This window comes from Papio anubis, chromosome 7, assembly GCF_008728515.1.
Source record: "Papio anubis isolate 15944 chromosome 7, Panubis1.0, whole genome shotgun sequence".
NCBI lineage: Eukaryota > Metazoa > Chordata > Mammalia > Primates > Cercopithecidae > Papio > Papio anubis.
This window is the reverse complement of record NC_044982.1, coordinates 152,233,651-152,258,294: the sequence shown is the minus strand read 5'-3', so window position 1 is coordinate 152,258,294 and position 24,644 is coordinate 152,233,651. Positions and strand designations below refer to the sequence as shown.

The 24,644-nt window shown below is 43.6% G+C and overlaps 1 protein-coding gene across 1 annotated transcript in view; it reads right to left on the bottom strand.

Moving 5' to 3' along the window:
• Positions 1 to 24,044, bottom strand: part of GJD2 (gap junction protein delta 2) — a 38,295-nt gene extending 14,251 nt beyond the window's left edge. Inside the window, exons 1-2 of the mRNA XM_003900734.3 lie at positions 23,462 to 24,044; positions 18,952 to 22,420 (exon numbers count right to left, since the gene is read on the bottom strand). Of these exons, the coding sequence (XP_003900783.1) occupies positions 21,526 to 22,420; positions 23,462 to 23,532 (966 nt within the window). The 5' untranslated portion in view covers positions 23,533 to 24,044 and the 3' untranslated portion in view covers positions 18,952 to 21,525. The remainder of the gene's footprint in view (positions 1 to 18,951; positions 22,421 to 23,461) is intronic.
• Between the last annotated feature and the right edge of the window lie 600 nt (positions 24,045 to 24,644).

The window sequence follows — 24,644 nt, the reverse complement described above, 5'->3', positions numbered from 1 at the left end:
AGCTGGGACTACAGGTGCACATTACCATGCCTGGCTAATTTTTGTGAGTTTTTTTTTTTTGTAGAGATGTGGTCTCACTATGTTGCCCAGGCTGGTCCTAAACTCCTGGGCTCAAGCGGTCCTCTCCCCTCAGCTTCCTAAAATGCTGGGATTGCAAGTGTGAGCCACCACATCTGACTGGTAGCTGTTTTTAAGAACATTGACCCTTTTAAAAAAATCTTTGTATTGTTGAATTTGCTTCTTCATCATTTTGTGTTTTTAAAGCATCACATTTGAACAAGGCCTTATTGTTTTAGATCCATGTCTTCTTCCTAGAGTGACAGTTAAAAAACCAAGATAGATGAAGTCATAAGGAGATGATGAAGGACGGGGAGAGAGGAGGAACGTGATTTTCAACCTGAACAGAGGAGTTCAGGTCTTAAACACAGTGTCACCCCACAACATTTTACTAAGTGAAATGCACCAATATTGTGTGATTTCACTTAAATGAAATATCCAGAACGGACAAATTCATAGGCAGAAAGCAGATTGGAGGTTACCAGGGACCTAGGGTGAATGACATGTGAGGAGTTATTACTCTATGAGTACAGAGTTTCTGCTTGGAGTGATTACAAAGTTTTGGAAATAGATAATGGTGATGGCTGCACAATATTGTGAATGTAGTTAATGCCACTGAATTGTACACTTAAAAATGGCTTAGATGGCGAATTTTGTGTTATATATATTTATCATAATTTTCAAAAACAGAATTGGTAGTTCAGTAGATCTCACATAAAAGAAAAATAGCACTTGGAGAGGCCAACAGCCAAGTTTAACCCCAAGTGTTTAGCCCAGCAAACTAATAATAAAAACCTCTAACAGCAGGACTTTGATTTTGACAACTAACATCCTATAAGGAAATAAGATGGTCCTCCAAACAACTGCAATGAAATAATAACCAATGACATAAATCAGAGGCAGAGGAAGGGATGGCAATAGGGTTTGAGGAAGGCTGCTGGAGGGCACACTTCACCTTTGGGTGATATAGTGGAGTACAACTCTATCCTCCCACGAACATCTCATGGGGCCACTGGCAGAAAAAGAATGATGGGCTGGAATCAGTGAACTGACTTAATGTGGCATTTCTTGAGTGGTGTGTGGCTGTACTGTGATATTAGTACTAGAAAGGACTCTCAGCGCCATTTTTTTCATTCCTTTAACTTGAAACAGGACCATAATTAAGCCATCTCAAGCTGAGAACTTACACTTTTTCCAAAGAGTTCCAAAGTGATCCCAGGGGTATCTTCTTTTTTTTTTTTTTTTTTTTTGAGACAGGATCTTGCTATGTTGTCTGGGCTCGAGTGCAGTGGCACGATCACGGCTCACTGCAGCCTCAGTCTCTTGGGTTCAATTGATCCTCCCACCTCAGCCTCCTGAGAAGCAAGAATTATGAGTGTGCGTCACCACACCTGGCTAATTTTTGTTCTTTTTGTAGAGATGGAGTTTCGCCATGTTGCCCAGGCTGGTCTTGAACTCCTGGGCTCAAGCAATCTGCCCACCTGGACCTCCCAAAGTCCTGGGATTCCAGGCATGAGCCACTGCACCTGGTCCCATGGATGTCTAATCCACATCTCCTAGATGGGAATTTACACTGTTCCTTTTGTCCTGACTAACTAGAAGTAGACAGGAAGCCACCATCCGTTTGTTGCTAACCTCTTAAGTTTCCCATCTGTCTTTCACAACCCAGATCCTGGAAATGGCTAAGGTGCTTCAAGAAGGGGGTAACTCATAGTGACTTGCATTTCCTGTAAGTAGCAACCAGGGTTCAGGCAGGAAAGCAGAGCCAAAATGATTATTACAGGAATAACTAATTGAATATAGGAATGAGACGATACACAAGTTTGTGAGGATCTGAGTAAAGTCCAGAAGCAAGAGTCAGAGGAGCAGAGCAAGTGTCACCAATGGTGCAGCTGAAGCGCTGACGTGGATGGACATGTCAGGTCTTGCAGGGAAATCTGAGAAGCCAGGCACGTCTAGCTGGCAGGGTAAGGCCATAAAGGAGGAGCTCATGGAGAGGTCTAAGGGAGGCCGTGCTGCCTCCCTGCCACTATGTGGACCACGACCAAGAGCTGTGGAAGGCCTGGTACCACTGTTGGTCAGCAAGGCCAGAGGCAGAGAAAACGACCCAGAAGCAGAGCAGAAGAATGCGAAGACCAGCTGGAACCCGTCAGACATCTCTGATTCTACCCACTACCATAGTGACCACACAACCTTCTATGAGTAACAACCGCTGCTTTCCTTCTGTCTTCCAAATCTCACACGGTTTCTCCTTTGACCGACTCTAACTCTGAACATGTAGGTACCAGCTAACCAAGTTGAAATGGCATAACGTAGCATAGCACACAATCTATGTCTTGCAATTAATGTCTAGATTTAAGCTTAAATAAAGGCATTGAAAGTGTTCCTTAAATCTAAATGAAAATCGTTCTTATTCCTCCTATTCTTACTCTATTCAGGTGAATAAAATATTGAAAATGGACTCTTAAAAATCATGAGTATTTCACTTTTTCCCTGCTAACACTGTTCATTTACTTCATGGTAATTGATGGTAGAAAAAGACAGCACTTTGTTACTTCCCATCACATCAGGCTGAGTTACAAGACTATCATTCCACATTTTCAGTTCAATTGTAAAGCATTATCTATCAACAAATTGAGCAGTTTCTAAATTGGCTGTCTTTACATAATGTCTAACATCCAGAAGTATTGTTTGCAGTGATAAAAGCTTGGAAACAACCAAAATATCCATCATTAGGAGAGTGGTTAAATAAATTATGGAACAAACATGCAGTGGAATACTATACAGCCTTTGGGAAAATAAGGCACAGCACTGATTATGAAACCTTCATAATGTTTTCTGTTAGGTGAAAAAGGTAATGTGAAAACAGCGTATGTGGTACCATTAAACAAAGGGGTGAGTAAAATACATAGATGCATATATGCACATATAATGTGTCTTCCCTCCAGAGAAAGTGAATGGGAATGGAGGGGGAGAATGTATAATCTTTGAATTTTGTGCCATATGTTTGTGTTGCTTACTAGATAAATGGGTGGATAGATAGATGATAGATAGATAGATAGATAGATAGATAGATAGATACACGATAGATAGATAATTGATAGACGGATGGATAGATAGACAGAGGTAGATAGAACCATATATTAACAATGGTCTACTCTCTGATATAGTATAACCTGGCTTATTTTACCTTCAAGTCCTCTGCTTTTGGCATCAAGAATGCCCAGGAGAAAAAAATGTTATCATAATCTGTATCATAATTAGAAAACCAAATTTACATATTGGGTCAATGTACCAAAGTGCACACATAGAAAAATGTGGAAAAAATGTACTACTTCCTCTGTTCTGCTTCATTTCTTTCCTCAACATAACCAATATTTTTGTATATGTCTGTATATTTTGTCACATGAATTTAGAGATGATGCACATTACCTGTTATAAGTGGTTCTTCTTCGAGACACCACCTATTCTGAACTATGGAAAGAACTTCCTTGCTCTGATCATCAGAACCAGTTATTATGGGGGGAGAATATTGTTACTAATCTAGGTCCGTTAAGAGGCTTATTCTGCTCCCTCTACTTTTCCTGGACCACCTGCTACAGGAAGATTGGATTTGCTGTTTCTCCTTTGTAATTCATTTCCTCTGTCTAAATTACATTTCCCTGTTTCATTCCACCCAGATGTATGACAGGTGATCAACTTCTGAACTCCCTCATCCAATAGCCACATGTTCTTCTTGAATGTAGCTGTCCAAGGATAGAAGCAAACTGCATTTTTGCACAAGATCCTACTCTTGTGCAATATAAATCAGAGCTTCACTGAGTGGGTCAGTATGGGCTTTAGGTTAGTACTGATTTCCTGGGAACTGAGAAGAGCTTCTCTCTTACATAGGTTCTGTCTCTCCCTTTCTATTTCCTTCTGGCCCTTTATTAGCTAATGTCCATATTCAATATATTTGGCAGTGATCACCACAACCAGGGAACAAGGGCTTTCTCCTTTGGTACTACATCAACCATCTCCTGATTAATATGCAGAATTAAAGGCACTAAAAATCGTTACATTGGCATTTAAAAAAATAGTTATTAGATTTATTTCTTACAAGAAAGTCTGGCCTTGCCTTTGTTTCTTGCCATGGCCTGCCTGTATGCAAAAGGACACCCACTCTTCAAGAATCCCATTCGTGGCTCTTCCACTAGCACTGCACGACCCTCTCGGTTGCTTGAAGAAGAACAGCACCTTGGAGGTGAGGATTGTATTGGCATATCCATGCAGCTGCATCTTCGATTCTCAGTCCAATCTATAGCTTCTGATTATGCGCAGTGTGAGACGCTTACTTACTACAGCTGTCTCCATTAGGGATGGCTTATGTAGAGATCATTAAAAAATAGATGAGACTGATGCTCCGACCACCAGCATTAGTATTTTACCACACCTCTCTTCTTCCTCAGAAAGTTTTTGGAGACTAGGGTCTCTCTTCTTCCTCAGAAAGCTTTTGCTCTGACCACCTTTTGCTCTGACCACCAGCATTAGTATTTTACCACACCTCTCTTCTTCCTCAGAAAGCTTTTGGAGACTAGGGTGAATGTCGCTAGTTTTACACATCTCTTGTTATGATTTCTTTTTCTTAACCTATTCCAACTGCACTAGGTTTCTGGCTCTCCTTCTAACTCAGGGCTTTAGCACTACTGTTCCCTCTACGTGGAATGCTCCTCTCTAAAAGAGCCATGTGGCTCATTCTTTCACTTTCTTTAGGATGTTATTCAAATCACTCTCCTATTGGCTGCCCTGTTTAATATGACCCCTGCACTTCCTATCCCACTCAATGCTTTATTTTCCTCCAAAGTGCCTCACCTTATATTTTTAATTTGTGTTATTGTATCACTTCAAGTTCCAAGAGGGCAGGGATTTTTGTCTCTTTTGTTCGCTGCTATATCCCCTTTGCCTGGCACACAGTAGGCACTCTGGAAGGAAGGAACAACTTAAATGTTGTATTTCCAGTTCTCCTCCCCTTTCTGATGGATGGGCTAACCTGATGCATTGCCCTCAAGACACAAAGGCAGGTCAGCACCAGTACTTCATGGCATTAAGACATGCAGATGGATCAGGAGCCAATACTTATCTATCAACTGCTAGTCTGTTCTAAGCATTTTGTATTTTGACTCATCATTTTGTCTGTCCAGTACCATCACCATCCCATCCCAACCATTTTTTGGAGACTTCGTTCCTTCTTCTGAGAACTTCTCCTTGCCAACTCCATCAGCAAAGCCACCATAAGAGCCTCCATGTTAACACAGAGTGGCTCCAGCTCTTGGGCTGCATTGTTGGGTGCAGGAATAGACCTCTCGCTCAAGCTAAACCAAAGACCTGCCTCAGAAAACTTGGAATCCAGACCAGGAGATCCAAACTCAGCCTGGTTGTTCTACTGAGTTGAGAAAATATAAGCCTGGGAGCTGCTATTGGCAAGCCAAGTCTTCCTTCACGGAGACTGGCAAACAAGGAAAGCTGGTCTGCGGCAGAGAGAGGAACAAGCCTGCAGAGAGGCACAGAGATGTGAGATCAAGTGTAGTCCTGAGGCCCTGGGAGTCCCTGATTTCAATTCACTCGGGAGAGTTAGCTGTACTTCTCTCCTTGAATTTTAAATACCCCTGTGATCCTTATACTGCATTCTCCCATTTTTCTTAAACAAACTAAAGCTAGTTTTCTATCACTTGTTAAGAAAACTTTACTAATTCATTTAATGCTGACAGAAACCCGATGAGGCAGCTCATCCTTTTCTGATTTTGGACATGAAGAAGACTTGGGAAGGTTATGTTTTCCTCCAGTTGCTGGAGGAAAGTGGCGGAGCTGGGATTTGGTCACAGGCCAGCCTGAGTCCAGAGCATGCATTAAGACTTCCATTCTGTCATTCAGTCAAGTCCAGCCATCCTGATGCTTTGTTAAAAATGGTTTATTTATTATGGAGTTTTTACACATACAAAGTAGAGAGAATTGTACAATAATTCCCCATGTGCTTATCAATCACCTTCAATCATTATCCACATTCAGCAGTCTTGTTTCTTGAAGGCCTTTTAAGTGGACCCTCAGAAATAAAAAATGAACTTTGTAGGATTTCAGGCATTGGAGTGGGGTCTATAGTATGGTTGTACCAAGGGTTCTCTTGTTCTACTCAGTCCGTGGAGAATGAGGGAAGAAAAAGAAGCACTGTGTTCAACAGGCTCAGACATGGAGAACTGTGCTGTCTACAGTTCTATCAAAGGCAGGAAGGTGGATTGGATGCTGGTGGGAGGGGGTGGCATGTTTCCAGCCCCCGTGGAAAGTACAAAATGTTGGAAGACTCTTTAGAGTTAAAAGCAAATTAGCACAGCCCACTTCTCCCACCGAAACAAATTGCATGTTTGTGATAGCCAAGTAAGATTAATGCTCAGATGTCACCATCTGAGAAACAGTCTTGAATCAGGATTCATTTGTTTTGACCTCGCTCTGGTCTTCTCTGCTCCTAGTTAATGATTTACAAGTGACACCTTGGAAACAGCTAAGGGGTCCTCTCTCCCTGTCCTTTTTTAGGGCAGGAAGTAATCCCAGGCCTGGGGACAATCCCATCACCCCTTATTAGAGCTGCACCCAGGACACTGTTGGAGCTGACCAGAGCTTTGCTCAGTGAGATGGCAGGTCCCCAGCCTGACACTCTGCTGACAGTTGCTGTTTGCTTTCTCTCTCTCTCCCTCATGCCAGAAGGACATTTATGTAAGCACCACTGGCTCAGGACTGAGTAGAACAAGTTAAGAAATGAAAAGGCTGGACTCAGCAGGATGGTAGCATGCATTCTCCCGTACTGAGGGAGCACAGCCCCGAACTGCCAAGATGAGCTCGAGTCACTCTCAGGAGATTCCCGTCATGGGGGTTTCTTCTCCTGTCATGCTCTTCGGTGCCTACGACTTTATTCCTGGAATGGAGGCAGCTGCCAGACCTAATACCTAGCTCACAGGGGAGTTGTGAACATCAGATGAGATTGTGAATGAGGAGGCATTTTGTTAACTGCAAAATGCCATGCAATTTTAAAGGACTGTCATTTCCACTACTCTTCTCCTTATACCTGGACACCTGCCTCCCGCACCCAGTTGTACCTCCTTTCAGCCTGAAATTCAAGTCTTTTTACTGAAGAGGAAAGCTTCATTCAGGATCTATTTGTGAATGACAGCGACTCTTGCAAAGAATCTACCAATATTTATCATTCACATGCAAAAATGTGTCATACATATTTAGCAAGCGCCCCATGAATTTCTTGTGCCTAGCAACCAAAACAGAAAAAGGAACATATGGAATCTGTGGTTGTTTGGTACCAATTTGATCTGAATGAACAAACAAATTCCCCCATTTTTCCAAATATGAACCTGGTACCACTATTATCGCCTGTGAGTGGAGATAAATACACTCTTGCTACTTGTATTTTATTAGCTATTTCTATTCTTTCAGAATGCAATCTTTATTCTTGGGAAAGAGAAAGAACCACTGGAGTGTTTCTGGACACTCCAGAGCACTTCCCTATTTGCTGCCTTTTCCAAGTCAAAACATTTGAACTTCAAGATTCTTTCCTCCCTACTGAGCACATTGTATCAGGCATCACAGCAGTCACAATTTTCTCCAGAGGAAAGCATATGGCCCTTAACTCCACTTCAGGCAGTGAACCCTGTGGGAGAGTGTCAATAGAAAGAAGCCAGAACAAAAAACATCTTTTCTGTTGGGCTCTTGTCTGAAAGTTGACTCCGCTCTGAGGAGGCAGATTCCAGCTCTATGTCAGGAAAAACTTTCAAGCAATCAAGCAATCAGGGTGGCCAGAAGTTAGAGTGGATTCTCTCAAAGAGAATCAGTTCCTCACCAGCGAGTGTGGGCAACCACTTGGAATTGATTCTGTACAGGGAGTTTGAAAGTACAAGATGCTGAACTAGTTGTACAAAATGGCCCTGCCAACCCTAGGAGCCTATGGGCTCCTAGGTTTCAAAACAAAACACAGGAGGTCTCCTCTGTGATATTGTTTGAATGAAATGGAAAGATCCTGCTTAAAACTATCTTCTTCATTGACACCTGAAATTCTGTCATCAGTAATTTCTTCCTCTGAGTCAAGCATTTCTCTTTTCCTGAGGTCTTTTTCTTTCTTTGGGAAGGCGTAATAATTTTACAATTTCATCCTCGGAAAAAAAGAACTTACAAAGATCTTTTTCCCCCTGTTCTGAAAGAAAAAAGATGGAACCCCATAAAAATCACTGAGTGGGAAGCAAAAGAAGAAGAGGGAGGGAGGGAGAGAGGGAGAGAGCAAGGGAGCGAGCGAGTATCTTCTTGCAGGAAGAACTTCGATAAACTCAGTGTGCCAATGGCCACATCCAATCACCTAGGTTCTTACTGATACTGATAATCATTATTAAAATAAATAATGGTTTGAGCACTTAGTACGAATCAGGCACTGTGAAGAGCTCTTAACAAACAGAATCAAACAAAACTTCCAAGAACCCAGTGAGGTTTTATTATTCCCATTTTACATACCTGTAAACTAAGGTTTAGCAAGATTAGGTACCTACCTAGATCACATAGCTAGAAAATGGAAGAGTCAAGAAGCTAAATCAGTGTCTGATCCACAGTTGGGATTCAGTAAATACTTGCAGAATGAATACATCAAATTTTAATCAGAGAGAGACGATCATGGGACACTCTTGTGTCATAAATCACTACCATTTTTATAGGGCAGTTTGACTCTAAAACCTGTGCTTATAACCACTCTTCAGCTGCCTGTCATCCTCCTATTTTTCTCATTTAATGACTTCAACCTTAGAGATCCCCCAAACACAAGCTGCATGTGAAATTTACCCTGAAAAAAGTATGCGAACAAATGAAATTAGAATTTGTTTTCCACTTTTCTTATTACTTTTTCTACCCACTACTGACCTCCCTTTTCCTTATTCCTTAAAAAGGAAATTGTTACATCATTGTATTTTCTCACCTAGGAAAGTCTTCATAAGTAGCAGCCACTCTCATTTCAACACCCTGGGACCCCAGGAGCGCCAGAGAGAGGTGTGGTAAGGAGAGCAAATATATCAGAGTGAGGAATAAATGCCTGCCGAGCTCATTAGCACCCAGGCACAGAGAAGGAGACTATTTTTATCAAATGTATCTTCTCTTAAATAAATTGCAGAGAAACTTGACAGAAAAGGGTTTCTTTGGAAATTTTCGTTCCTTCTAATACAGACTATCTTGTATGCCCTTTCCAGCCTGGTAGCTATCCTCAGACCTGTAACATGTGGGGTTGGAAAGGCCCTTGTGTACATTTTTACATTTGCTCCCTCATGAAATCTCTATCTCAGCCACTTGCTTTTTTGTTCTAGACCAGGCGCAAACCTGACGGGAAACACAGAAAAGCTTGGTAACTCAGGTGGAGTGCCACCTCCACTACCAGGAATTGGGGCTTTGCCTCTTCCCTGTGATTCACCAGTGCGGTTTTGATCACTCAGTTCCAATGATATGATTCCTTTAGCCAAGGCTGGTTCATGACCCAATGCATGAGCTGAATTCAATTTCATTAGATGAGAATTTAATTATACCCGCTTGTTTTCTCATGCACAACTTTGCCAACATTTTAGGGATGCTCCAGGATTATTTCCCAGCCTGGTTATGCATCATGCCCATCCTCAACCCTTGGGCCAAGATATTTGTCTTAAGCTCAGGAGTCATAGGCACCCGGAGCCTCTGTGCTGACAGCTTGTACTTTAGAGTTAGCTCCCATTACTTAAACAAACACATACACACATGCACATGTGCGTGTGATACTTACTGCTTGTTTTCAAAAAAGACAAAAATGAGCCTAGGCCAGGCATGATGGCTCACACCTACAATCCCAGCAATGTGCAAAGCAGAGGTGAGAGGATCACTTGAGCCCAGGAGTTCTATGTTCTCCCTGGGCAACATAGGGAGACTCTACCTCTATTTATTTAAAAAAAAAAAAAAAAATACTTTTTTCCCTCCATTCTTCCTCCCAAAAGCAAATTTAAGGAGACTTTCTGTGTCTTCCTGTCTCATAAGCCAGTTTTTCCAGAATCTCCAAAATTAGTTACTTCTTGAACATTCTCATTAACTACTAACATTCTCATATTGACTTTTTGAAGATTTGGCAAAATACATCAACAAACTTTAAGACATGCCTACGCTGTACTCCAGCTTTTCTAAAGACGCAATCTGGTAAGTCTGCAAAGATTTTCACTCCACTATTGGTATCATAGCAACCACTGATAACCAAAGTGTCCAAAATTAGGGATCTGCTCTAGTAAGTTGTCGTACCACCATATCATAGGACACTTGTCTACTAGTTAAAACCATGTTATTAAGGTATTTGTTTGTATAGAAAATATTAACCATCTTTTTCTTTTCCTTTTTTTTTTTTCTTGAGACAGAGTCTCACTCGCCCAGGTTGGGTGGACTGGCACGATCTTGGCTCACTGCAACCTCTACCTCGCATGCTCAAGCGATTCTAGTGCCTCAGTCTCCCAAGTAGCTGGGGTTACAGATGTGTGCCATCACACCCAGCTAATTTTTGTACTTTTAGTAGAGACAGGGTTTCACCATGTTGGCCTGACTGGTCTTGGGCTCCTGGCCTCAAGTGATCCTGCCCACTTTGACCTCCCAAAGTGCTTGGATTACAGTCGTGAGCCACCACACCCAGCCTTAACCATCTATTTCTGAGTGGAAAAAAGCTACAAAACAGTATGCACAGAGATGCAACCTCTGAAAAAGCAACCTCTATGGTCCTATGTGTATCCATCTATCTAGTAGAAATTCTTACAGGGGTATACACCGAAGGACAGACACAAGTTAACAATAGTTCTCTTTGGGTGATAGAATTTTGTTCATTGTACTTTTTCTCTGCTCTGAATATTCACTAATTTTTAATTAGTGGGAAACAAATGATCTTTTTACAAGAAAAAGTGCTGCGTTTTATTTCTTCTCTTGTCTCTGAAATCCTGGAAATTAGCTAAGAAGAGGATCACAGGTCAGACCCGGCTGCTGCTCCAATATGTTCACTTCAGCTTCCACTTGGTTTCCACTCTGTTCTAACTGCACTGAACAAATCACAGTTCTCATGAGACTAAGACCAAACTCCTTCCCTAAAGATTGGCCTGCAGTCTCTTTTTAGAATTGTGTTTCCTTGCAATCTCTTTAGAAGTATAGAAAACCACTATTTGAGAATATATGCATTTCCTTCTAACATTTCTAGATTTCTCTCTTGACAATCTAAAGTTTAACATTTGATGAGTCGAGACACCATGTAGAATGGAAAGTATACCACACTATAAGTCAGCGAATAAATACCGTAAGTCAGAGTCAAAGAATACCATACTCTAAGTCTGTCTTATCTGTGTTAAAACTAACTGTGGTTTTGGACAAATTGCCCAAACTGAGACCCAGAGTTTCTGCCCCTCTAAAGAAAAATGAGTACTGCCCATTCTGTCTACTCTGCCTACTCTATAAACAGAGGTTGCAAAAACCAAATAAGCTAATACATGAGGAGGAGGTAGTAGATCTATTCAAATATCTACTATCACTATTGTGATTGCTATTATTGTCCCTCTTTGTTACTATTACTGTTCTCTTAAGAAACAAATAGATGATATTGCAATTTGACTTTACTTTCTGGAAAAGGAGAAAGAATATTCTGGAAGTCCAGTCCACCAAGTTATCCTTGGCCTATGGCATCAATCAAGATCTTTTTTTTTTTTTTTTTTTGGAGATGGGATCTCGCTCTGTTGCCCGGGCTGGAGTGCAGTGGTGCCATCTCGGCTCACTGCAACCTCTGCCTCCTGGGTTCAAGAGATTCTCCTGCCTCAGCCTCCCAAGTAGCTGGGATTACAGGCACCCACCACCATGACCGGCTAATTTTTTTTTTTTTTTTTTTTTTTTTTTTTGCCTTTTAGTAGAGACAGGGTTTCACCGTGTTAGTCAGGATGTTCTCGATCTCCTGACCTCATGATCCACCCACCTCAGCCTCTCAAAGTGCTGGGATTACAGGCGTGAGCCATCTCGCCTAGCCTGAGATCATATTTTTACACATTGTTATAAAAGATAAGACTTGCCTTTACAATGTCAGATGCATATAGTCTGCTTGCTTCTTAGGGAGAAGACCCTTGAACTCTATTGCTCATGCTCTTTTTCATCTACTCTTAGCTGCCCCTCACCTCTGCCTCTTTTCCCTGTAAAGAAGGGCCACCCTCAAGCTATTTCCTTTGGTTTTCTCTTACATATTGTCTGTGTCATTAGTGCTAGCTCAGAGCTAAACATGTACATGTACTATATTCAGTAGATAGGTGCTAAAAGAATAAATACGTTCACTGAACACCTTTTAGGCGAAGCATAGTGATGGAAAAAAGCAGGGGAAGAGAGAAAGTTCTAAAGAGCACTGGGAAACATTAACAAATAAGCTTGCAGTACAGGGCACCCACAGGCTCCTGGAAAAGAGAGAAGAGCCCACAGAGAAGCTGTAGTCAGAATGGGTGGGATTCACGAGTCATCTTCAAGGTCTGGGGGATCCTGAGCTCTGTCTAGGACCACTATGCTGGCCAGGGTTCTGGAAGAAGTAGCAAAGAATTTGGTTTCTCGGGGTGGCGACAGAGGGAGAGCTGCCCAAGGTGCTTCCAGAGATAAACACATACCCAGAGTTAATCCTCTGACCTAGACTAAGCCCAGGAACATAAGACCTCAGAGCTGATGAGCCACAAACCTACTCAAGGCGAAAGCTCCTTCTCGCACTGTGTAACTTATGATTCTCATGACCCCTGGGGGTTGGAGAGATCTGGACTAGGAGCTGGGGCCTCTGATTTTGCCAGCCACTGCTAATGACCTCTGTCCAGCCCAGGTCAACTTTCCTGACAATTTGAGAAGCTCTTTATCTTAATTCTACCCTACCTCAACTTCCGTCTAACCTGGAATTCCTTATTCCAGCTTACTTTCCAGATCTAAGTTGTAGCTACAAAATGAAGGTGTGAATGGGATGACCTTTCCTAGCCACATCAATGTTCCATGAGTATATATTTTTAGCTACTTATTCAGTCAATAAACTTGAGTGAAGCTGTGCTATGTGCCAGCAACTCTAGGTTCAAAGATGACAATTACGTGGCACTGCCGCAGAAACCTCACTGTCTCATGCCCTGCAAAGACACACAAGAGGAGAACCTTTGGTGGGGCAAAGCGGGAGGGGAAAAGTTCCTATGAAGGCTGTCCTGAGAGAGAGGTAGCAGACCAGTATTCCAGGTCTCCTGAGACCTCATCTAGCAGCTTCCTGAAGGCAATATCATGAAGTGTTAAACTTGGCTTCAACATCACACTGCATGGGCTGGAATCTGTCAAGTGTCTGGTGGCTGTGGCCAATGAGGTTGTGAGAAATGGACCAGTTCACAACATATACTTGTCAAGTTGATATCACATCTAGATATTTTGTTCTCCTCATCTGAAAAAAAAATTCATATAATAGCAATTAACACTCTCTTTCCAGGGTTATGTGTAGGGTTGAGTGAGGTAATTCATGTAAAGCATGAGATCTGGAACATGGTAAATATTTAGCACATACTCGGCTGTTTTTGAAATTATGAATAGAATCTTTAGATTTCATATAAAAAGGCTTCAGATATTTCTTTTTTAAATTATCTTTCAGAAAATAAACATGGAGGAAAGATAACATAAAAGTGTACAAAAAGGAAGAAGTTCGTTGAAGAAAACGATCATTTGTAAAAAGCTTGGTCCCCACCTGGAGACAGGTACAGCAGATAAAACTCCCCAGATCAACTGTCTCAGAGCTATCAAAACTCTATATTTAGGCATCCATATGTTCTGGCTGCCAGAGTTGCCCGTAAATACAAACATTTCAGGGCACACAGCAGCAGTTTTCAGAAAGATTTCCCTTTTAGGAAAGGGAGATGCTACAAAGCTTAATCGGTTCTAAGTGATTCTCAAATATTGTATCAATTTACAGCAGAAAGGTCACCGTGAATAAACATGAGGATTCTGTTCAGTGTCTGGGATTTAGCAGACTAACTCCCACTAATGTTAATGGGGCCATGCTGCCAAATCCCCAACCATCACCCTGCATATTTGCTCCAATCCCTAACTTTTGAGATTGTAATGTCTTTTCCAAATCAAAGCTGATCCTGAAACGGGCCCAAAGAACCTCTGCATAGTTAGACAGGGACAGTGTGGCTGAAGGCTGGGGACATGGCAGTGCTCAAATAAATGGTATTAAGAGGGTTTGTTGGAGCCAGGCATGGTCGTGCATGCTGGTAGTCCCAGCTACCCTAGAAGCTGAAGTGGGAGATCGCTTCAACCCAGGAGTTTGAGGTTGCAGAGAGCCACAGTCATGCTACTGCACTCCAGCCTGGGCAACACAGCAAGATACTGTTCAAAAAAAAAAAAAAAAAAAAAGGCTTTGTTGAGAGGCATGTCTTCACATTGTCTACCCAATTCAGCTCAGCTTCCTTTGCCTGATGTGCAGCACAGTCCATTATCCAAACTCACCTCCCATGACTTCTCTCTGTGAGCTCCAGACAAAACAAGATTCCCCAGTTCTCAGCCGGAGGTGAATGTTTTTGCTGTTTCCTACCCACTTCTCTCTTCTTTGGGGGGACCCACCTCAATACCACCTTCTTGGTGAAGTTTTTTGATACCAACCTGGGATCATCATTGTTTCCAAACATTGCAGATTCTCAGTTCCATGAAATAAGCTCACATCTCTCCAGCCTCCCTCATGGGCCCAGGAGTATTGGCTCGGCTCCTTTTAGCACAGCTCACATTTTTTGGGTAGCTTCTCCAACCTACTCTACCATATCTATCTGTTCTGAATCTAATCTAGGACTCCGTGTCTCAGTCAGGTTCAAGATGAAGTGGCTCCTGTTGCAGACCCTGATCAACACCCAGACTTTTCATATTCAGAAAATCACAACTAGGTCACAGCTTCCAGGAGTCTACCCAGCTTCTGCTGATCTGCTCAGAGAACTAACTGGCTCACAACATCCGCTCCCAGGTTAGCCCAGACTGTCCACAAGGCAAGGTCCAGGATACCCAGCCACTGTCCACTGCAATGTGATGGGATGGCACAGGTACTGGCCCCACAAATGGCAGATGGCACTGGCCATCCATGGAGTGGGGTCTGGGCTGAGTGATGAGTCTCAGAATTGTTTCACCCCCTTGGCAAACAAACAAACAAAATATATATACATATATATCGAAAAGTAAAGAAAAACTTTGTTGGTCTTTCCATGCTTTTCCATGGAAAAGTCTTTCCATGCTTTATTGATAAAAAGCTTTACTATCCTTCCTCCTCCCCAGCTCACATGTACACACAGCAGATGCGATGTTTCCCCTCTTGGAACTCAGAATCCTTTGAGCATTGACTAAGGCAGAGATCCCATTCTGCCTTCTAGGGTTGTCTTATTCTTCTCAGGTTGGCTGCAGGCCTGGTGAGAGTAGGGAGGGCATCATATCTGTCGGTGTATTTCCTGTAATACCTATTACAGAGCCTTGCACACTGTCGGTGCTCAGGAAACCACTGGATTGAAGGACTTTCTATTGCTTGGTATTTTTGGAGATTTAGACCTTTTAAGAAAAGGAGTTGAAAGTTGGGGAAGTGGAAGCATATTTACAGATGATAGATCCTTTATGTATTAAGTTAGATAAACATGTTTGAGAAAACATCCCTCCCCTTTGGAGTCAGGAAGAACTGGTCCATTTCTCACCACCTCATTGGCCACAGCTACCAGACACTCAGAACACTGGCGGGGGTGAACAGTGGATCTGAGTCACATCAGTAACTCATGTGTTGACTTTCAGCTCCACTGTCCTCTCAGAGGCCTCTGCATTTATTCACTGTCCTTACCTACAGCCCTCGTTACCCAAAGCTGACAAGAGCCACTGTGTACATTTTAGCCTTAACTACTCATTTAGGTTCAGTTCAGCCAGGTCTGTCTTAGCCAATACACACTCCATCTGGGGGGTAACCACTGAATGAACATAAACTGTTGGGTAGTCACGAAGCTGACTCCCCACATCTGGCTCGCTGTGCCTGGTGGGCTGTCAGAGCATTGGCTGCAATGGGATTGATAATTTACCCTTTGCCTGCCCTTATTGTTTCCATCCAACCTGCAGGAGGTCTGGAAGTATCTAAGGCAAAGGATAGCCTGTGCTCCCTCTCTCCATTTTCTCACAGACCACTCACAAATCTAGTTGGATGTGTTTGAGTCCTTTACCTAGCCTCTATTTTGCTCTTTCATCTGGTTAAAGACGTGGTAAAATTGAATACTAATACCACATCTTCTTCCTGGAGATTCCACCTCCCTTACCTTTACGACACTGCCCTACAACTCCGGTTTGCTAACTGGCTCTTTTCAACCTCTGTCTTAGTGCTTCCTCCTCTGTCCACTCCAGATTCTACCCGTGGCCAGCCCGTCTTGCCACCGTGAAAGTCGCATCCATGGCCACTGGTCTCACAGCTCAAGCCCTGAAAATTGTGGTTAGGCTTCCATCCACAGCTTCTCATCACTAATATTCTCATGACTAATGATTTAAACAAGCGCAGCTCTGCCGTGTGAACCTCCCACTTCCCTTTTCCTTCTGTCATAATTTATCCACCAAATACGAGATTCTCTTAATCTTGTGCTATTGCTCTGACTCAGTTGATCTCAACCTTATGAGTGTGAAAATTAAAAATACTGATGCCCAGCATACGGCATCAGAGATTCTAAGATAGGAGGTCTGGAGTGGGGCAGGGGCATCAGTGTTTTTACTGTACTATTTTTCCACTACTCATTGACATAAATGTTGCTCTTTTTTTCTGAGAAGTTGCTTTTTCATAGCCCTTCTCAAAAACTGAGACTTAAGTGTTATTATCCCTGTGTTTCCAAGGTTCCAGGCCCTGCAGCAGGAGCTCAATATTTGGTTATTATCTTAAGTAAGGTATCCGTACAATTGGGTTTGCCCAGGACAGACCAAATTTCTACCCATTGTTCTGGCGTTCCATCCAGTTGGCTACTCTGACCCTTTCATCCTCAAAGGTATCCAGTTTTGAACAAGAAATCATGTAATCCTCCCAACCATAAGGGTACCTAAAGATGTGAAAATTTGTGTTATGGGCTGAGTGGTGCCAACCCCCCAACACACACACCAAAAATTCATATATTGATAATCCTAACGCCCAGTACGTGCCTTTATTTGGAGACAGGGCCTCTAAAGAGGTGATTGAATTAGAGCTTAATTTTAACTTAATCTGACTGGTGTCCTCATAAGAAGAGAAAATTTGGACACACCAGGTTGACACCACGGCTACAGATGCATAAAGGAACAACCATGTGAAGACATTGTGAGAAGACGATCATCTGCAAGCCAATGAGAGAGGCCTCAGAAGAAATGAAACTTGTCAGTACCTTGGTTTTGGACTTCCAACCTCCAGAACAGTGAGAAAATAAATTTCTATTCAAGCCAGCCAATCTGTGTATTCTGTTATGGCACCAGCTTTAGTGAACTAATACACTTAATAAAATGTGAAGAAAACAAAACCAATGTAAATAATGTTTTCTAAGTTCCCTCTAAATAAAGTCTTCCAACCCTCCAAGATGAATGCTTACACCACTTTTTTAAAAACCCACTGTCTTGAGTTTAGATCTTTTGGTTTCTTCAACTGTACTATAAAAGGTTTTCCTTAATGTCTTCACAGGATGTGTTTAGCTTTCATACATTCTGAGTCTATAAGACCATTCTCAGATGAAACACTGAGATGGTGACAATAAATGTTGTATATGGTTACAATGGGTAAAGCATAGTTTCTGTCCTCAAGGAACCATGCCCTGATCTAGAATTCTCATCTCCACACAGCAGGTTACTAGCAAAGTGACTTTTGTGAGGACTCAGAGCAAGAGCACTAAGCCAGACGGGAGGAGGGTTAGAATAGGTTCCTTGGTGAGGGGACAGCCAAACTGATTTTTAATGGGTGCAGAGGAACACGTCCAGTGAAAAGGAGGTAGACGGGCAGGTATTCCCTGCAGAGAAAAACAGTTAGAGAGAGAGAGAGAGGTGAAAAGGTAACAATGTTCTTGTGCTTTTAAAACCACTCCCACCTGGATTTTAAGTCCAGTCATTTTTCTCTGTCCACGGAGGTCACAGATAGTACAACTATCCCTCATATTTTTTACCCTTAAATATTTAAGCACTTACAAATTACAAATTCCACCCTTTCAGCTTTTCTTTCCTCAGGTTAAGCAACTTCAGTTTCTCCAGGCTATTCTCCAAACTTTTAAATCAATTTGATGCACTGCCACCCACTACTTAACCAGTGTACACACACACACATGCACACATGCACACATATGCGCTCACAGACAGCTGTGCACAGGCCAAGAGGGCCTTCAGTTCACCAAAGGTCTCTTAAATTTAAGAGGCTGTATCAGTGATGTTCTCTCACAAAACACAAATTAAGGTTACACCTATTGCGTAGCTATGTGAACCGTAAAATCGTCAGTGTATTTTCTTTATTACATAGAAAGCAAAAGACCGACACCAATGGTCATTCTGAGGGAAGACTCTATACTCTGAAAGAAAGTGTTTTCTTCTCCATTGCTGACAAGTGAATTAATAATTTTGCCATTTGTAGGTGTTGGGAAACATCACAGAACTGAAATAAATCAACCCCACCGATATGGGATGCATTTCTACCAGGAAACACTACGGTTCTTCTAATCCTACATCCAGGCATAAATACAACAGACCTTGTTTTCCACACAGATTCCTATTTCTTTCACACCCAAGCATATGCTAAGAGCTCTCAAGCAACACTCTTCCTCCATCTCTGGGAGACGTCTTAAAACATTTTTAGCTTACCAAACACAAAACGGAGGAGGATCTGTTTCTTTACTCAAGGATAATCATCTTCAACTGCTTATTTATACTGCAGATAGAAACCTATAGATTGAAATGAACATATTTTCATTCTAAAGTTGGCATCTGTGCTGCCATAGTTCAGACGCAACAATCGTGTTTGAAAAGCAATCGTCCAGGAAACCCCACATTGCTTCACAATGTTCAAGCCAAGTGCTCATTGGAATTAGAAGGTGAGTAGCACTAAAGAATTGAGAAAGATCGCTTCTCAGCCTTTTGGCTAAGATCAAGTGAAGAACTGAGAAAGAACACTAGCCTGCTGAAATAATGGGACCACATGTAGGCAGAAAATACCAAAAATGAGAGTAAAATGTTGTGGCTAAAAAGTAATGTCTTATGACATATAAATAAATGATCAATCTCCTTTGAAGAACCCACTGAGAAATGTGCTGTGTAATAGAGTAGCAACTAACCATACATGGCTATTTAAGTTAATCAAACAAAATTAGAAATTCTGTTCTTGATTTGCACTAGCCATGTTTTAAGAGCTCAGTAGTCACATGTGGCTAGTTGTTGCCACGTTGGGCCTCATGAAAACAAATCCCCATCATTACAGAAAGTTCTACTGGCAGCACTGGTCTAGAGAGATCTGCTTGACTACCGGCTTAGCATTGTGTTAAGCATCAGACTCAGACCCTGAAGAGATCATGGAGAGAATAGCATGCCTGCCAAGTGTAACAATTAATCCATGTCGGGAAAAAAAAAATGTGGTGGAAAGAAAAACAAATTCCACTCTTGGAATGGGCTAATATGATGTAGTATTGACATTTGTGTTATAAGAAATAGACAAGCAGGGAAAGTTCTCAGCTGAAATGGAAAGGAGTTATTAATAATACTATTTGAATATCTCAGCACTCCCTTATGAACATTCATAAAACATTGATTTGGAAGAAAATATTCATGAAAAGTCTCTCTTCATCTGTTAGTGGCTGATTGAATTTTATTGGTCATTCCTCAAATATTCAACCATCACTTACTTCCTACCCCCAATGTTTTGCTGTTATAACATTTTTGATCGTGCATTTAAATAAATATACTCCAATCAAAAAGTGCAGACTCTTCCTATTTTACAAAAAAAGGCAAGAATTTTATTTGAAACAAATCCTTAGTTGTGTGTTACACCATGTCCATATCTAAATCAAAAATGATAATGATAATTCAAAGGGAACAAAGGGCTTCATAAAAGCACATTACCCAGATATTTCTCTTGGCCAATATTTTAACTAAATATACAGTGGATATGAAAGATACAGTATGGCACTTAAATAAGAGCAAAAAGAAGGAAACATATTCACAGTCCAAAGCAATAGGTTTTTGAACCTTTGGTATATGTCTCAAATAAGTCACCGTAAACGCATGTTAGCCAATAGTGTTTAGTTCCAGGTCTTTTAAGCCAGTAATTTTGTATGTGTATGTGTATGTGTGTGTGTGTGTTTCAAAAAATAACTGAAAAAACAATAAATCAGGATTGACATGGGATGATTAAGGTCTCTGGTGTAAGCACACAGGTAAATTCAAATCATGGCAAAATGACCGTGCAGCTGTGTTGCACAACAAAACTATGTAAGAAAATGAGTGAGATACACCAGTTACAAATGCTGTGGCTCAGGTAGACACCCTTGATATTAGCCAAAAAAAAAAATCTTTTTAATCTTAACCAAAGCCCACAAGCTGAAAGGCAGAAATAATCTGAAGCTCGTAACCGTGTGCCTAACAGTGCAACAACAGTCTCACAAAAGTGTTGTAGTTGCATGTTGCAGTTCCCTCCCTCCCACCCATCCCCCATCCCCCATCCCCCATCCCCCATCCCTAATAAACAGCACCAGTGCAGTTTGAGTTAGAAAATTGGAAAGATTGAGACATTCCTAAGGTTTTCATCATGACTAAGGGCCAGTGAGATGGGGCTCTAATGAAAACCTCTGCCATGGCCATTCTCCAGTAAGCACCCCATGTAATTCCCTCTAAGTTTGCAAATAAACAATATTAGGTCTAATGTAAGGCCAGATTCTGAAAAAAACAGCTGGCATGCTATTCTGGATTGAGGGAAAGGGGCATGCTGGTGGGGGAGATACATGAAGGGTGCCTCAAGGATGTTTGTCCCATGGCTCAGGATAAAGGGACGTGTTGAGATAGGTCACAAATTTTATATCAATGAAGTACTCAACTCACATCATTCACCAGAATAAAGAGCTCAGCAGGGCTAAGTCCTACTTGGTAGCTGTGCAAGTTCAGTGTTATCAGGATTAGGCTTGGGCCATGAACAGAAAGGGCCCAAAGAAGTCCAATTCATCCATTTCATCACTCGACCCAGTTGTCTCTGTGGAACCAATTAGGTGATATGTGAAAATGATTCCACTTTTCCTCTTCTCCCATTGATGCAAAATCTTCTTTTATCCAGTCTTATCCTACATCTTAATGGTGAGAGTCACATAAATGAGGGTGGACACAGCCACCTCTGAGCAGTCATCTGCCTTGGGGCTCCTTGCCATCCCCCAGACCTTTGTGAAACCTTCCCTCTCACACATAGGCAGAGTCACTGGACTGAGTCCTGCCAAAATTGGGAACACTGACCCTGGGCAGGTCCTTGTTACGAATCTCATAGATTGACTTTCTCTTGGCCTGAGCCCCTCGCACAGCCAGCTTGATCTTGCGCCATCCCAGGTGGTTGAGTTCAGCCAGGTTGAGCACAACACAGATGCCACTTACAGCAAACATGAACACTAGGAAGACAGTCTTCTCAGTTGGCCGGGACACATAACATTCTACCTCCTTGATGCAGGGGTAGCGGTTACACTCATACAGCCCTGGGACACTAAATCCATAGAGAAAATATTGGCCTACCAGGAACCCAATTTCCAGGGCATTTCGGAACACCACTTGGATAATGTAGAAGCGGGAGATGCCCTCCTGCCTTCTGAGCTTGGATTTTGATGCAGTGCGTAGCCCCGATGGGTGTGGAGTCAGCTCCTTAACCTCTAAACAATCTGGCTCTGTCTCCTTACCGGTGTTCTCTGTGTTCTGCAGCACCCCATTGACAATAGCATTTTGCAACTTCTTATCTTCTCGTTTACCCCCACCACTGCCCCCACCCCCCGTTCCTCCAGGACCTCCTATGGACTCAGGGGGGTCTCTGTCCAGGGCTAGGAAGACAGTAGAGTAGCGACGTTCTCGCTGCTTAGCGGACTGATGCACAGAGTAGGTGATGAAGCAAAGACTGGGGGTACACACCATTATGATCTGGAAGACCCAGTAGCGTATGTGGGAGATGGGGAAGGCGCGGTCGTAGCAGGCCTGGTTACAGCCGGGTTGCAGGGTGTTGCACACAAACATGGTCTGCTCATCATCGTACACCGTCTCCCCCACAATGGCCACAATGAGGATCCGGAAGATCACCACCACAGTCAACAGGATCCTGAGCAGAGGAAGAGGGAGGGAGAGAGGTTCTCACGGGCTGCATCACTGACAGGAAACCCCCCTGCTCCTCCCTTCCCTTTGCTGATGTTTTCCAGCCGTTTGACTGGGGAGCTGTCCATCCCCGGCTGGTACTGAACTGGGAATCTGGGAAAGCTTTTTGTCTCTTCCTTTTCTGCTGAGTGCTGGTAAGCTGGGAACATTTCATATTATAGAGATCCCAGGTACACACAACATCATACACTGGACATAGTCTACTTGGAACAGATAGATTTCATCTCTCTATATAGAATGTATAGAAACACAAAACACACCTTCACTCTGGATATGGCAAATGCACACAGAATACCTTTACAGACGGTGCATACTTCAAGGTCTACACACAGGGTGTGTATGTAACTACTCCATGGGTATATTTAGTTTATTCTCAACATGAATATTAAATTTAATGCTTTATATAAGCAGATGGCTATGAATATATATTTATATATATTGAACTCTACATATATATATATATGTAGATAGAGACATAGATATACAGACACAAAAATGGCAATTGGGTGTGTAGGCTCGGTAAGTTTACACGGCCAAATAAGTTTAGCTTAGTAATTATTTGTTGAGAAAAGAGGCATCTGCTCTGAAGAGCAAATCCATCTCCCCATTTGCCCTTCTCTGTCCAAATGCAATCCTGCCTTCTTTGTAGATTCTATTTAGGGAACCGGATGGAGATTGGCTCTGACTCTGGAGAGTGGAGGGACCAAGACTGAGCCAGCGGCTTCTTTTCTGATGTGGGAAGAGTGAAGCCCCAGTGGTGCTTGATGGGGAAGGGATGGGCAGTTGGTCAGGAGTAGCTAGAGGAGGGGGGCATCGCGGGGCGTCGGGTAATCCCTCATCGCCAGGAACACCGGAGCCTTGACTTAGGACGATGGGGAGGAGGCAGAGGACGGGCTGGGGGTTGGAGCGGGGGATTCAGTCCGGGTGTGAGAACGGACTCCCGGGGCCGCCCGACGGGGCCCGCTGACTGCCGGCTTGTCGCCCTTACCTCCCGATCATAGTGGAGTGCTGCTGCACCGCGGCTTCCAGCAGCCTCTCCAAGATGGTCCATTCCCCCATCGCTGTGCATCCGGAGGCAGCAGACAAAGACTGGGCAGCACCGGGCACGTTCCTGCTCCTGGCCCCTCCCCGGGCCGCACCTCCAGAATGGGAGTGAATTGCCTCCCAATTAAAGAAGCAATTTTTTAAAAAAATCCTCGAACCCCCCTTTCCTATTATTGTACTTAAAACAGAAGAAATGGGGAAAGAAATCCAAGCGCGTCCGGACCGATGGGGCAGTTGGCGCGGTCCAGAGAGAGGGCACGAACCTCGGGCGCCGTCCGGGGTTCGGGTCTGGATCCCGCGGACACCGGGACGAGGGGCGGGGTGGCAGCCTGCAGGTCTTTGAGCGCTCGCCCGCCCAGGAGAGGTCTCGGCGCCGCTCTCTGCCGCAGGTTGGGGGCCGGGGGAGGGTCCGGGCACCGGCTCTGTTCCTGCTACTTCGGCGGGCACCTGGCGCTCCGGCGCGGCAGCCTGCGAGGCCGGGGCGGAGCGCGCGGAGCCGAATGCCGGGCTCGGGGATCCGCGGCCGCCGCCTCTAATCCGCCCTTAAGTAGTCTCCGCCTGCGTCACGCCAGGTCGGCGGAGGGGAGCAGAGCGCGCTGTGCGGCTGTCGCTGCGCGTCGGAGCCCGAGGGGCCGGGGACGCGCGCGGGGGGGAGAGGGGCAAGAGTCCTGGGGGCCCGGCGGGGAGCGGGGCGTTTTCGAAAAAGAAGGACTGCAGCGCCCCTCGGGGCTTCTCGGAGAGCCCAGGTAACCTCACCTGACCGCCAGACCCAAGCAGGCGGAGGAGGAGCCGGGAGCGGACGCGTGGGTGAGTGGGGAGGGGAGTGAGTGGGTATCTTCTCTTCTCTTCTCTCGGTGCATCCCTCACCTTTTCGCTTTTGGCCTTCGGGAGACAACTGAAATTCCTTCCCTAAATGGAGATGCTGGCTGAGGGAGGGCGAGTGGGGGCGACCACTTTTAAATCTCCCTTAGGGGACGGAGGGGCTGAGAGTGCTTCTGGAGAGTGGCTGCGGTTCGGTGCCTCTGTGGATCCGACACTGAAGTGGGAAAGGCTTGATGGGAATCCATTTAGGCTGAAGGGTAAATGCAGGTGTGGAGCTGTCTCTCTGTATGGGGATCAGGGTACAA